This window comes from Helianthus annuus, chromosome 13, assembly GCF_002127325.2.
Source record: "Helianthus annuus cultivar XRQ/B chromosome 13, HanXRQr2.0-SUNRISE, whole genome shotgun sequence".
Taxonomy (NCBI): Eukaryota; Viridiplantae; Streptophyta; class Magnoliopsida; order Asterales; family Asteraceae; genus Helianthus; species Helianthus annuus.
The window spans coordinates 135,658,554-135,673,872 of NC_035445.2; the positions used below are offsets into that span (position 1 = coordinate 135,658,554).

Here is a 15,319-nt window from a genome sequence, read left to right on the forward strand (position 1 = left end):
TAACGGAGTCCAGTACAATGATAATCATCCGAATGACCCTATTATTCCAGGAGTATAACCTGAAATTCCAATAAGCTCAATTTTGCCTCCCGGTGAAACTCCTATCTCGTGGTATGTCAGATCTCAAGGTGCAATAAATGCTGTATATGCACAACTCTGTGCACAGACTGCTCCTCCCACTCAGTCACGAAGACCTGCATCTCGTACACGAGTACCATCTGCACCTCGTGCTTCACATCACGAAGCACCATCACGAGTTTATGAGGAGGACACAGGAGTTTACTCCAGATCTCCTACAAGGTATGAGTCTACTCATTCCGAGAATAGGCAAAAGGAATTGGTTATTTTAATTTAATTTATTGTTAATTACACTTTAATGTTTTTTTTCTTTTTAGTTACATTCTTGTATTATTTTACTTTAAACACATAGGATCGCTTACGTAAAATTGGGTGCAATGCTTTGAATGTTATGGAAAATGCTCTTCAAGATTAGATTATCGAGAAAAATACAAAAAAAAGGCTTTAAGCACATTGGGGTGTGGAAAGTTGTTAAAGACGCCACAAAATGGGGTCAAATCACTTTGTTGAATGAAGATTTCGGTGGAAGTTCTAACAAGAGAAAGTCCTCGGATTCGGCTAACTTTGGTGCATCTGATAAGTCGATGCTAGACTTGAACGACGAAGTTAGCCTAACACAACCCAAGAGGAGGGCACAAGGCAAGACTTCGTGTTCGTCAAGCCAAACTTGAGTAGCAGGCGAAAAAAATAGAAGCTTGCGCGCAAAAGAAGGAAGCGAGGATGCAAGCATTGATTGATGTAAGACAACAAAATCTCGTCGCAGCTACACCCCTAATTAACAAACAAGCGAGAGTGTTGCCCAAGCGATGAGCGACATAGATTTTCAGATGTATAATATGTCACACGACAATCTCGAACCGGGTGTAGCAGGCGGATTAACCGGTTCTACATAACGGTGCAACCGATACAACCGTCCGGTTTAAACCAGTTTTTAAAAGATTGGCCGTTCCTCCCTAAAGCATCCAAATCCTATCTCACCTAAAGAGTAAACCTTAGTCTCTGACCGCCGGGGGAATTGGGGGGGGGGGGGTCTTGGCCTACTGAGTTAGTTCCTGCCCTCTCACCCCTAAACCTTAGTCTCTGACTGGGGTGACACCTATGGGGGGACGCCTCCACAATCATCGGGGCGATGGTGGTGGGCCGGTTAGCGTGTCCGATAATACACGTTTTCCACACACCTAAAGAGTAAACGTCAGTCGCAGTTAAAACATTACACGTGGACTCCCAACAAGCTAACGTGGCTTGCTCCACGTCACCAGAACCAGATTTCATTTCGATTCTCCATCCTCTAACCAGCTGACCTGGCATTTCCAAACAAAAAATCAACGAAATTCTTCCATCACCAATTTCCCTCCACACATTCAAAGCTCACCTTATCTCTTCCAATTTGTCCAATTCTTACCAAAATAAATGAATTCAATCACCATTTCTTACACTCAACTGCTCCACCGTCACCGGCGCCGGCGAATATGGCCTCCAAATTAGGGTTTACCATAACTTCTTCTCGGTTTTTCACTGCTCCGATTCGAAGACCGTCTGGTGGTTTATGTTTATCTGGTTATCATCGGTTCTCTGCGTTGAAGATGCAGTCGGTTCAGTTGATCGGAAGAGAGTTTGCGAGTCAACGGAGGTTGATTATGATTAGAGCTACAACTGATCAGCCAGGTTAGGGTTTGGTTTTGATCTTTGATAAGTCGTGTCAGTTCATTAATGAAATGAACATGTTCGTGTTTGTTCGTTAGTTAGTTTTAGGTGACGGACACTAATGAACGCAAACGAACACAAAACATACGTTAACATAAATGAACACAAACAAGCGCTGATGAACATATGCGGGAAATTCAATATACTAAATCACTAATATTTAATAAATATTTTATCGGTCGGAATTTTGAAGTAATTAAATAAGATATAAAAATTTAAAACTCTAACGAATGATCAAACACAAACGATTGAATGAACATAAACCGATAAATGAACACGTTACCAAACGTTCACGAATGTAAATGAGTGAACGCGACCTCTGTTTTAACGAAACGAACAGAATTTCTTGTTCATGTTCGTTCATTTATTAAACGAACGAACACAACGTCGATTGGTTCATGAAGTGTTCACAAACAGATAATTCTGATTGGTTTATCTGAGAATATAAAGATGAGGAAAAGGAGATAAAGTAAAGATTTAAATAAATTGTTTAGTTTAAATGTTTAGGTTTATCTGTTAGATTTATTTGATTTTTTAAATAGAGTCTAAGCTGGCTAGGAATTAGGATTAGTTTGTGTCTGGTATAAATAGAGCGTTATGTATTCAGTTTTAGCTTTCGAGTTATTGAGATTACAGTAATGAAAGGGTTGGAGCGGAGAGTTGGCATAAAATAGCTTTTCTTGTGTTTGTGTGTATTGATTTGATTCTTGGCTGGCCCTAGGCCTTATTCCCATGGCCGGCCCTGGGGTGGGCGCGGAGGACCACCAGCCAGCGTCCGATATTTTGAAGGGCATGTTATTTTATAGAAAAAACCCGATATGTATATGTTAAATATTTTTTTAATAAGGTATACTCGTGTCTCGTACAAACACCAGCATAGGCCCACTTACAAAACTATTCTTATGGTTTAGATTAGTTATTAGCCCATTGGCATTAGGTTTAGACTTTTAGTGAGCTCAATACCCAATTTCGTTAAGGCCTAAGGGCACGTTTTTTCAAGCTCGAACAGGGTACACGAATTCTCAGGGCCGGCCCTACTTATTCCAACAATAACATGTAACTTGAAATTGCAAATATTAAAAGAATTTCAACCAAAAGATAGTGTCATGCAGGTCCAACTCATCATACCTGCCTCATAAGACTAGCACTTCTAGGTTTTCTAGAACTTTTTGTTCTTGAAGGTAGTTCATTACCGGTGTAAGCGAACTCATGACAAGTCTGACAATGTTTTTTACAGTTTGCTGGTGTGGCAAGTGAACTCCTTGAGTTTTGTTAACCAAACTTAACCAGGCACTTACAATTTTTCACCAAAGTCTATGGAATTAGCTTGCCAGTTGCCACATAAGGGAACTTGATGAGTTCGCTTCTTGGGGTAGCGAACTGCCTAGAAGTACAATAAAAACGCGTGAAGTAATGGCCGTGTTCCTAAACGACCTACTTCCACAGATAATTCGAGACCTGCACTAATGAAATGATTCATAGCGGCTAGTTTGAAATAACTAGAACCTTGTGGGTTTACTTCCTAGAAGGATTCATGTTTTTACTAGGATAGGTTAGACCAAACTGTCCAATATATGTGGGTTGTTTATGTTCAAGAGTAAAGTCCAATGAAAGAGAAGCCTACACTTGAATACTTAAGTTGGAAAATGATTAACATGTTATTATTAATACACTCACTTTCCAAAATGAGAGTTTGACCAATTATAGTTTGTGATGCTTTTCACGATCATGCAACTTAACATAAATTCATAATCGGAGTGTTGTGTTTCATTCAGGTCAAGTTAAAGAAGATGAAGTTGTTGACAGCAACATAATGCCTTATTGCAGTATCGAACAAAAGAAGAAGACAATCGGAGAAATGGAACAAGAATTTCTTCAAGCATTACAAGTAAATCCATCCCTTTTTACTTCAACGCACACTTTTACATATTACATATTGTTCATTACTGTTTCTTCCATAGTCATTCTATTATGAAGGAAAAGCGATAATGTCAAACGAGGAATTTGATAATCTCAAGGAAGAACTAATGTGGGAAGGAAGCAGTGTTGTAATGCTAAGTATGTATATCTTTACTTGTTTTCCACGTCACCTATCAAACACGTAAACATAACGCGATCAAGATGTCAGCCAAATTTCTATGTATATTCTTACTTTGTGTTATATACGTTGCAGGCTCTGATGAACAGAAGTTTCTAGAAGCTTCAATGGCTTATGTATCTGGTAATCCAATTATGAGTGACAAAGAGTTTGACCAATTAAAGATGCAATTAAAGGTATGCAAATGATGAGTATTATTGTTGACAATAAGTCCTTAGTAGTTAGTACTAACAAATGACATTCGTTTTATTCTTTCTTTCGTGTTTGATTTTCTATTGTCACACGTACATGATACAACGTCATTTCTTCAATTACTTTCAGAAAGACGGAAGTGACATAGTAGCTGAAGGTCCCAGATGCAGTCTTCGCAGTAGAAAGGTATGTGCCTTTTAAACCCTCACGTAAAAATAAAACAATTTTAAATAAAGTGTTCTAATATAATACGCTACTGATATACGTATTTGGTTGTAGGTTTACAGCGATCTCACTGTTGATTACTTCAAGATGTTCCTCATAAACGTACCAGCTGCTGTTGTCGCATTAGGATTGTAAGTATCACTTTACTTACTATCCTACTTTCATCGTTCATAATTATGTCAACTTTCCGTTTTAATTTCTCTATATATGTTTGTGTGTTGTAGGTTCTTCTTCCTAGATGACATTACTGGGTTTGAAATCACATACCTTTTGGAGGTACATGTTGTTTTATGACCTATTTGTTCTCGCAAATTTAAAATGCTCTATCCAGTTTTACGTTATATGTCTTACTATTTCTTTTTTCCATTATTGTAAATATTTTTATCAGCTTCCAGAGCCATTTAGTTTCATCTTCACTTGGTTCGCGGCTATACCGTTGATATTGTGGTTATCGTTTACACTAACCAACGTCATTGTGAGGGATTTCTTGATATTGAAGGTAGCATTAAACTTAATCAAATTTTGGATCTTACAAATTAACTCTAAATCTTTTCATTATTTTATATAATAATATCTAAATTTTTATCTCTTCAGGGCGTTTGTCCAAACTGTGGAACAGAGAATACGTCATTCTTTGGAACAATATTGTCAATTTCCAGTGGGGGTACTACTAACAATGTCAAATGTGTAAAGTAAGTTTTGATACTTTTAACAACTCAAAATCGTTTTTTTTTAAAAGAGTAACGTACACAAATGGTCTCTACGGTTTATCAAAATTCTGGATTTGGTCCCTAGCTTTCCAAAAGTACACGGATGGTCCCTGTTGTTTGCACTTTGTAACACATTTAGTCCCTAGCCAAAAATCAAAAGCTATTTGCATGTCCAAGTTAGGGACTACATGTGTTACAAAGTGCAAACCATAGGGACCATCCATGTACGTTTGGAAAAAGTTGGGAACTAAATGCGTTACAAAGTGCAAACCATAGGGACCATCTATGTACTTTTGAAAAGCTAGGGACCAAATCCAAAATTTTGGTAAACCACAGGGACCATCTATGTACTTATGAAAAGCGAGGGACCAAATCCAAAATTTTGGTAGACCACAGAGACCATCCGTGTACTTTACTCTTAAAAAAATCTGGATTATTATCTGAATATTGTAGTTTGTTTAGTCATGTTACTGCTTTAATTGTTTTTGAAGTGTAAAAAGTTTTGTGTAGACACCCAGTTTGACCCCATTAAAAATGACCCATTTTGACCCGCATTCAAATTGACCCATTTTGACACTCACTAAACAATGACACCTTTTGACCTGTTAACCAACCTGCCTTACCCACTTGGTGCAATTCACCTTTGCATAAACATTAATCTTACATTTGACCATCAAATGACAGCTGTCAAACGGGATTAGTGTTCGATAAAGATACTCGCTTGATAACATTGCCGGAAGGAAGTGAAGCTTGAGTTGAGTTTGTTTGAAGAATGATGCTACTGTAAATGTGCCTAGGGTTTTCAAAAATAGTCATGCATTTGTTTAGGCAGTATTGCTCAAGTGTCCATTCACGTTTCGGTCATAGTCGATGTATGTTCATGTGTATAACATGAGACCATGGATTATGTATGTTCATATGTATACTTTACATTGGGTGCATGCTATGTTCATAAATGGCACTTTTAAGTAATAACATCCTACATTATACATATATACATATGTTTTGACTACAAGAATCATGTTTGTAATAGTGGACCATGGACTATGATGTTCTTACAATCCAAAACTTACAAGACACACATGTTACAGAATTCAGATAATTAAAAGAGAATTCATGAACTATCATGTCTCCGCCGTTGTCTCCAGCATCCTGATCAATAGGAATACAAATAGTTGAATGTATGCATGAACATATGAGGATCACCACAACCCTGATAATATGAAAGGGACCTAACCAACTAAATAACACCAACCAACACAATTGTCGCAAGTCAACATAACACAATACATGTTACAAAAAGATGCTCCTTGCGAACGAGAAGCGCCCCCACTGATGATGGCTCTCATTTTTTCCGATACTTTCACAGAAATGGTGTCCTCCCGTCACTTGGCACGAACATTTAACCCTCTCTACTCGTCACGTCAATGCTTGTCTCTCTTTCCTCCCTCTATCTTCTAGCTAGACACGCGTGAGTTCACAAACCACCAAACGTAATGGCCTCATGGTTGGCCAAACCACTAGCCACCACGAGGGCTTCACCATCCCCTCCCCTTGTGAAGAGCTAATTTCGGCTCCTGCTTGTGCTTCACATTACGCGGTGATGTGTTTGCTTTAAAAAAAAAAAAAAAAAAAAAACTAGCCAACGGCTGTGATGTTAGCCATTTTTTTAATTTATTTTTTTAATTCCAACCAAATGGTTTCACATACATCACTACTACACCTTTTCACCAAATGGTTTGGTTAAGATGACGTGGACACCACGTGTCGAAAAAGTCCAAACCACTACCTCACCACTACGTATGGTCTAAAGTGTTTGTAGGTGGGTGAATAGATGTTGAGTGAAAGTAGGTAGTCTTTTAATAACATCAAACTAAGAAATAAACATGAAACTAATAAGATCGTGCATAAATCATAGACCATAGTTATTGAAGGCGCTAACCACACTTAATGTGTATAGGCATCACCTAGGGCCTAGTTGCAAGGCGCAAAAAAAGAGATGGACCGGGAAAAAACACACTTAAATGAAAAAAAATATAAATAATATCTTTTGAATTAAAATAATACTATTTTAAAAAAAGTTATTATATAACGTTTATTATCATCTAACTAGTACCAAAATTTCTAAAATAGTGAAAATTCAAATGTACTTTCAAAAATTAAAAGTTCTAAAGTTCTAAACCAGATTAGAAATCTAGATGAAATTTTCTTCAATCGTTATTGCTTAACCTTATATTGTGGAGAAGATCAATAATTTTACATTAAATAAAAAAATACATAATAAATTGATATTTAGTGCCAGCAAGAACCTAGAAACTAGAAGCCTAACAAATTGGTCTTGTACCAATCGAATGGTCCATTAGTAAAGACAAAACCTTTAGGTAATTTGGAAGGGAGAGGTCTTGGGTTCAAGTCCCCAAACCACAAGATTTAAAAGAAATTTACCGTTAAAAAAAAAACTAATGGATCTTGTTTAGAAAATATATACACCAAGACAGGCATGTTAAAAAAAAAAAAAACTAATGGATCTTGTTTAGAAAATATATACACCAAGACAGGCATGAAACAAGAGATTTTAATAACTATGGAATTTTTTTTAATGACCAACAGAATCAATCTTGAGCACTCTTAGGGTACTCATTGGACAAATGAAATACTCCGAGAGTAACCCGAGTCCACAACCAATTATGGGGAAAACCCGGTAACCCACCCACCTTTAGACACAACGGTGAAATTACCGGTAAAACCGGTTTGGCTCAAGGATCGAACCCAGGTTTCCTGGGTCTCCTATAATTGCCCACCAAGACCCCATTCTGAACCAAGTGAAAGTTGAACCTGCATCTCTCAAGAGATATGCAAACTTTCCATCAACACTCGATCTATAAATCATTGGCAATAACTATGGTATTGATTGTTTTTGAATAAACTCTAAGGGTGAAGGGGGCACCCCCTAATCAGGTGAGGGGAAACTTTTTTAACCCAATCATACGTTGCCATGTCATTTCCCCTCTATAACTTCCCTCTTGTCCAAAAACGTACGGGGTGCACCCCTCTTAGGAAAAGAAAATAATTGATTGGTTGAAAATTAGGGTGGCCCACCATCTCCTCTCTCTTTCATGCGGTGAACACTCCCCTCACACCCTCCCCGATTTGCCTCACCCCGCGGATGACGGCACCGTTCCCGCACAGCAAACCCACCCCCGCATGGGGTCACCGAGGGTGCTGCCGACACCCTAATTATCTTATTGATGTGTTTTCTCAAGCAGTAGTGGCGTGGTTTTAAAATTAAGAAACAAAAATTAAAGTAATTATAAATTTAGAAATAAGCCTAGTTTCCAATTTATTTATTTAAAAATCAAACTCCTTCTTACTTCTTAGGTTCGTATATATCAACTTAGCAATAATATTACAAAATCCGATGATAGTATGACAAAATCTATGGTGAATAATTAGACGTGCAATATCATATTGCTTCTGTCATCCGACAAACCCAAATATATAATCACTATTAGTAACTACGTACATATTATTTAATCGAGATATATTCTTGGGTCAATGGATAATGTTATTATAACAATAAACGTAGATAATATGTATAAAAAACATATATAATAATAAATATTTTATGATCTTATATGGCCTAACGAATTTAGCATAGAACCTGCTCGCACGTTTTGAACTTCTTGGGATTTCATTGATGATCATTAGAATTACTTATCTTAGAACTTATATATTTTTTATTTGAACTAATTCTTATTTCTTATACATATTAAAGAATTGTGAGTAATGTTGACTTACAAATGTCAACCTTCGTGAGGGTCACAACTCACAAAAGCCACCCACTTCCAAATAAAACATTGGCTAGTTTTTAGTCCTATAAATACATACATGGCTTCTAATGTTGAAGTCAAAAAGCATTGATCAGTTATAAAACTTTACAACACATTCAAAGATCAAGACATTAAACAAAATGGCTTCCTTTTATCATTCATGGAGCTTTTGCTGTTTTTCTAGCATTGTCACACTCGTCTTCTCATGGTTCGTAAAGCCTAGTGGAGCTGTCTACCATGGCTACGTTCCGAGCCCATGGACCCTAGCCCACGCCACATTTTATGGCGATGAGTCTGCATCCGCAACCATGGGTATGCAATACATGCATGTTACATAGTCTAACTATCATCTAATAGTTTTAGTTTGGTGTGTATTAGTAACAATACCTTTTAACTAATGTTTCAGGGGGTGCTTGTGGATATGGAAACTTGATTACTAACGGATATGGAACTGATACGGCTGCATTGAGCTCAACGATCTTTAGCGATGGATACGCATGTGGTCAGTGTTACCAAATAAAGTGTGTCCAATCTCCATGGTGCTATAGTGGTTACACAACCGTAACGGCCACCAACCTCTGCCCACCAAACTGGTCTCAGGATTCAAACAATGGTGGGTGGTGCAACCCTCCCCGAACCCATTTCGACATGGCTAAGCCCGCGTTCATGAAAATTGCTAAATGGAAAGCCGGCATTGTTCCTGTCATGTATCGCAGGTGCATTTTCTATTTCTTTAGTAGAAAGTAGGGGTTGTTCACAGTGCCGAACCCAAGAACTTTTTCCAGTGGGTTCCTTTGGTTAGATTCTCACTAATTTTTTTCAATACAACGTTACGATTTTACCCTAAAAATTCTCTTTTCTAATATATATATATATATATAGGGTAGGGCTAGGTAGAAAACCCTAAAAATTTGAGAAAACCCTAGAAAACCCAACCTCCCGACTTTTTTTTTTTTTGAAAAAAATAACACATGTAATATACATGTTTTTAAGAGTTTTGAGCTAAAAAAAAAAAATCAAAAAAGCGCCGAGTGGTTTTTAAAAAAAAAAATAAACAAGTTTCAGCACTTTTTTGTCTAACACATGTTAGTGATGAAAGTTGCTGAAACTTGTTTATTTTTTTTAAAAACATCCACTCGGTGCTTTTTTTGATTTTTTTGGCTCAAAACTCTTAAAAACATGTATATTACAAGTGTTATTTTTTTCAAAAAAAAAAAGGTCGGGAGGTTGGGTTTTCTAGGGTTTTCTCAAATTTTTAGGGTTTTCTATCTAGCATTGTCCTATATATATATATATATATATATATATATATATATATATATATATATATATATATATATATAGGATAAGGATCATGTGAGAAGTAGTAGGCTAATTGAGAAACTTGAGAAACATTCTGGACCACACATTTTCTCTAAGCTTTTCGTAATATACACATATGTATAGTTTAAAATTGACTATATACATATGTGTATAATTCAATATACATATATGTATATACTCAATTTTAAACTATACATATGTGTATATTACGGAAAGCTTAGAAAAATGTGTGGTCCAGAATGCTTCTCAAGTTTCTCAAATAGGGTGGACTTCTCTTAGGATCCCTACCCTATATATATATATATATATATATATATATATATATATATGATTTTGAAAAAAATAATAAGGATTGTTTATGAATATAATATATATATATACATAGCTTTATATTCCTATAAATAAAAAAAGTAAATAATACATTTTGAGCCAGTGGCGAAGCTTGACTCGAATGATCGGAGGGTCGAAAACGTATATACCAAAAAAATTCTATAGAACCGGGGGGTCGAAAACGTATATACCCAAAAATTTCTATACGAAAACTACATATATAACACTACTACGCGAAAAGTTCGGGGGGTCGGGCGCCCCTCCCCGCCCCTTTTATCCTTCGCCAATGTTTTGAGCGTTTAGTTCCAACTTCAAATCGAACAGGAAGTATTTCAAACTAGCCAAACCAACCGACTTTTTTTGGTTTAGACGGTTTGGTCAGTTTCAATGGTTTAGCCAAACCCCTACTAGAAAGTATTAATTTTTTCCACAAATCTTGGCCAACTGCTAACAATTCTAACAATTTCTTTTGGGTATCTTAGGGTTCCATGCAATGCCATCAGGAAAGGTGGGATCAGGTTTTCTTTTCAAGGAAATGGGTACTGGTTGTTGGTGTATGTGATGAATGTTGCTGGTGCTGGTGACATCCATAAGATGTGGGTCAAAGGGACCAAGACCGGTTGGATCAGCATGAGCCATAACTGGGGTGCTTCTTACCAAGCTTTCGCGACTCTTCAAGGTCAAGCCCTCTCCTTCAGGCTAACTTCATACACCACAAAACAGACCATTACGGCTTACAATGTCGCCCCGGCTAATTGGAACCTAGGGTTGACATACCAAGCCCATGTCAACTTCCATTGATTCACTATGTTGATGACTTTCTTGGTCAACACATGTTTACTTAGTTTTCTTTTTCTTTAATTTGTTATCAGTTTAGTGGTTGTCATTTTGTATTTTCTCATCCATCCCACTAATAATTAAAATGTTCTAATGGGGTAGTGATGAATTTAGCGTATGATAACAATAAAATAAACAATTGTTTCTTAACACTTTCATCACCGACTATAGATGACTCCTATAAGAGCGTCTCCAACGATTGTTGATGACTAGGCCCGTCAGGTTTGACACACCGGATAGGTCCAGTGATGATAAGGTGGGCCTCCTAATTTTTTAAACCAATTTAAAATAAAAAGAAGGCTCATTTGGATTAATTAAAAAGGGTGGATACAATAGAAAGTTTATTTGGCTAGGAAGGATAGGAAGTGATCTTAACCATCCATTAAGTTAATCAAGGGCTAAGATTAAATTAGGGAAATTGAAAAGAAGAAAAGAGGCGCGTGAGTTTGTTCAAGGGAATTCTAGTCAATCCAAGCCAATAGTTTCTCTCTCCTCCAATTCCCCCCCCCCCATTTTTTAAACGTTAATAACTCTTTCATACGACATTATTTTTTTATAAAAATTGCACCAAAAAACGAGCGTTTTTTATCTTTAAAACGAGTATACTATTGCTATATTTTAAAAAAAAAAATTTAAACCCAGTTGCGTAAAACGCAATAGAAAAACCACGTAAAACGCAATGAAAAAAAAACCTAAAAAATGACATTTTTCTAAAACGCAATGCACCAAAAACACAAAGAAATGACTTATTTGTAAAACGCAATGGACAGAAAACACATAGAAATGTCTTATTTGTAAAACGCAATGGCCAGAAAACACATAAAAAAGTGTTTTACCTAAAACGCAATGCACCAAAAACACAAATAAATGACTTATTTGTAAAACGCAATGACCAGAATACACTTAAAATGTCTGTTTTCTAAAACGCAATGGACTGAAAACACATAAAAAAGTGATTTACCTAAAACGCAATGCACCAAAAACACAAAGAAATGTCTTATATGTAAAACGCAATGGCCAGAAAACACTTAAAAATGACTCATTCTAAAACGCAATGGACTGAAAACACCTAAAAAAATGTGTTTTACCTAAAACGCAATGACTAAAAACACTTAAAAATGTGTTTTTTCTAAAACGCAATAGCCAGAAACCACATAAAACTCTCTTATTTCTAAAACGCAATGGACACATAAAACTGCCTGTCACTGTGAACTGTCTGAATTGTCTACGAATTACGGTCTTCAACCCCAGCCAGGGGCTCTGCCCCTTGGACCCCGCCAGGGGCTGCCGCCCCTGGGACCCCGCTACCGGGGGCTGCCGCCCCCGGACCCCCGCAAAGATCGTAAAACGCAATAACTAAATCAAAAACCTAGATCATGAAAATGAAATTAAAGAATTTCTTACATGGATTGAAGCCGATTTCTTCATCAATTGACGAAATTTGAATGATAGAAACACTTATCAACGCTCGAATCGAACGAATCGAGTGATTATCTCCAAAATCACCGGAAAAACGAGATTTTTTTTATGAAATTAAACTGGGTTTTCTTCAAAAAAAAGCTGAAGAACACGTTGATCGGGTTCTGAATCATTGATTGGTGATGAAAATCGCACTATAATGTAGTGATTATTGAGATAGAAAGTGAAGAAATAGTTGAAGATGATGGGTTTTGAAAATGGTGGGTTTTTGAATTTACTGGGTTTTGAAAAAGGAAGAAGAAGGAGTTGGATTGACTAAAATACACTTTCTCTTTATTTTAAAATTTGCCACATGTCATAATCCTATGGCTTCCTATCCTTCCTAACGAAAATTAACTTCCTATTTGATCTTTACCCTAATTAAAAAAACCTTGAAATTGTTTAAATTAATAATTAATAACATAAATGTCTAAATACAAAACTAACATGAATTAAAAAAAAAACAAATACACAAAATAAAAATAACCTAAGCTAAAAGTTTTTATTAAAATAAAAATATTACATACAAATATATAAATAAAAATAACATAAATTTAAAAATATATAAAATAAAAATAATATAAACTAAAAAAATATTAAAATTAAAAATATTACATAAAATAGATAATTAAACCTAAACAAACTAGATAAGTAAGCTTAAATACAGTAGATAATTTAACTTGAACAAACTACATAATTAAACTAATCATAAAACCCCGAATCTTCGAAGTCGGCACCCGGATGCACAGCTGGAAGCATACGAGGATGGTTTCTTAGTAATTCTCAGGATGATATGTGAGAATATATTCTATGGTTTTGAAACTGGTAGTCGTGAAGGGCCTCGGAAATTGTTTATGCCTCTGTTGCGCCGTAATCGCAAGCCATCTATGTTGAAGAGTCGTTTAAATGTGCAAACCTTCACGAATAGAGTCCTAAACTTCGAAACAACTTGGTTTGAAGAACGATTGGTTTCACCTTACAAGTTGACGGAATTCTTGACATAAGGTTGTTCTAAATGATATGGTTCGGAGCCTGTTCTTAGACACGTTAATACAAGAGATGACCAAAGTTGTGTCTTTATCAAGAACCCAGGTTCTTCTTGCCATTTTTTTTACCGGTCTTTATAGTGAATTTTGAGTTGAGAAGTGCACATGTGGGTTGAAATACGATATTTGAATTTTTAGCTAGTAAAGAAATAGTCGTTGCAAATGTAGCTATTCGAAAAAAATAACCGTTACAAAAGTAGCCGTTTGATAAAAATAGTCGTTGGAAAAATTCAATATTATTTTTTAGTATTTTATTTTGAATTTATTATTAAATAAATATACCAGACGAAATAATAAAATAATATAAAATAGTTAATTAAAAAGTAAGAGTTAATTACATAGTTAGTCTCTGTGTGTTGGTGCATTTTTGTGTCTGTTACTTTGTCTTGTTTAAGTTGTATTTTGAACGGTCTTTTGTAATCAAGTCTGTTAGTTCCGTCAAGTCTACTTAGTCGGATATCGTCCTATCTTACTTGGTATGACGTTTGTCTCTTATTGTGTGTTTGAGATAATGCAAGTGTGCATTCATGTTATGTCTGTCTGTTTGTTTGTTATCATATTTAACTGTTTAACAAGTTGATATATTCTGCCCATGGTTTGATGCTGACGAAGAATCAATCTTCGTCAAACATCTTGATGGCGAACCTTCAATGTTTGTCGATGTGTGTATGTGATGAAGATTCAATCTCGTCACACATATACTTCGTCACATAGGAGTTCGTCAGTGGTCTGTATATATAGCTTGTTATGTTTAACAGTTAAGGCATGAGAGCATTGTGAAACCTCTGAGAGTTTATCTTCAAGCATTGTGTGTATATGTTTGATGTTGTTCTCATCCAGGTAATCCAAGTGAATATTTGATTACGTGTGTGTTATTTATCCGCTTTAGTTTGTTTGGTTTGCACCGTCACGTGGATTCTGCACTCGTGACCGTGTTTGTGATAAACAAGGATAGGTTTCCGTATTGATCCTCCGAGAAAAACGGACCTACAAGTGGTATCAGAGCCAAGTTTCATCGACCTTGTCTGTTGCTCTGATACCAAACTCCCCCTTGTCTGTTGCTTGGTCTTCGCTCTTTGAGTCTTCAATCTTCAGTGTTTCATCGACCAGGTGCTTCCGGCGTGTATCCCTCGATAAAAACAGAAATAGGCGACGCGTTGAAATTGTAACGCTTGATGTGCGTCCTTGTCTTCATAAAAGATATCATGTCGGAATAACTTGTTGATGTCGTTCGCAGACATATTCACAATCCACATTGGATCTAGCATCCGGAAGTTCTCTTTATCACCTTTGAAAAGAATAACTGCTTCATGAGAATCCGAATCATAACACCACGACGCCATATCCTCAAGAAAGTTCTGTTTCATGGGCATCAACAGAATCTTGTCCATGACCTTCGCCAGCTGATATATGAGCTTGTATCGAGCCGTGTTAGTCAATGGATCCAACGTGTACTTGATTTGTTGATACACCGGAAATTGTGGTTTA

General features: G+C 36.3%; 2 protein-coding genes across 2 annotated transcripts; both read left to right on the forward strand.

Annotated features, from left to right (window-relative positions):
• The first annotated feature begins 1,486 nt into the window (after positions 1-1,486).
• Positions 1,487-6,000, forward strand: LOC110899417 (PGR5-like protein 1A, chloroplastic). Its single transcript, XM_022146307.2, has 10 exons — positions 1,487-1,743; positions 3,558-3,670; positions 3,744-3,840; positions 3,956-4,056; positions 4,202-4,258; positions 4,352-4,428; positions 4,522-4,573; positions 4,686-4,796; positions 4,892-4,989; positions 5,692-6,000. The coding sequence occupies exons 1-10, from the start codon at positions 1,548-1,550 to the stop codon at positions 5,759-5,761; spliced, it is 972 nt and encodes a 323-aa protein (XP_022001999.1). The 5' UTR covers positions 1,487-1,547; the 3' UTR covers positions 5,762-6,000.
• Positions 6,001-8,946: 2,946 nt separating this feature from the next.
• On the forward strand, positions 8,947-11,479 carry LOC110903267 (expansin-A7). The gene is made up of 3 exons (XM_022149327.2): positions 8,947-9,149; positions 9,244-9,553; positions 10,973-11,479. The coding sequence occupies exons 1-3, from the start codon at positions 8,978-8,980 to the stop codon at positions 11,289-11,291; spliced, it is 801 nt and encodes a 266-aa protein (XP_022005019.1). The 5' UTR covers positions 8,947-8,977; the 3' UTR covers positions 11,292-11,479.
• The last annotated feature ends 3,840 nt before the right edge of the window (positions 11,480-15,319 follow it).

Coding starts and splice junctions, on each gene's coding strand:
- LOC110903267 (XM_022149327.2), top strand. CDS start 8,978: ATGGCTTCCTTTTATCATTCATGGAGCTTTTGCTGTTTTTCTAGCATT. Junction 9,150..9,243: donor GTCTGCATCCGCAACCATGG/GTATGCAATACA, acceptor CTAATGTTTCAG/GGGGTGCTTGTGGATATGGA. Junction 9,554..10,972: donor GTTCCTGTCATGTATCGCAG/GTGCATTTTCTA, acceptor TGGGTATCTTAG/GGTTCCATGCAATGCCATCA.
- LOC110899417 (XM_022146307.2), top strand. CDS start 1,548: ATGGCCTCCAAATTAGGGTTTACCATAACTTCTTCTCGGTTTTTCACT. Junction 3,841..3,955: donor AAGCAGTGTTGTAATGCTAA/GTATGTATATCT, acceptor TATACGTTGCAG/GCTCTGATGAACAGAAGTTT. Junction 4,797..4,891: donor GGGATTTCTTGATATTGAAG/GTAGCATTAAAC, acceptor TTATCTCTTCAG/GGCGTTTGTCCAAACTGTGG.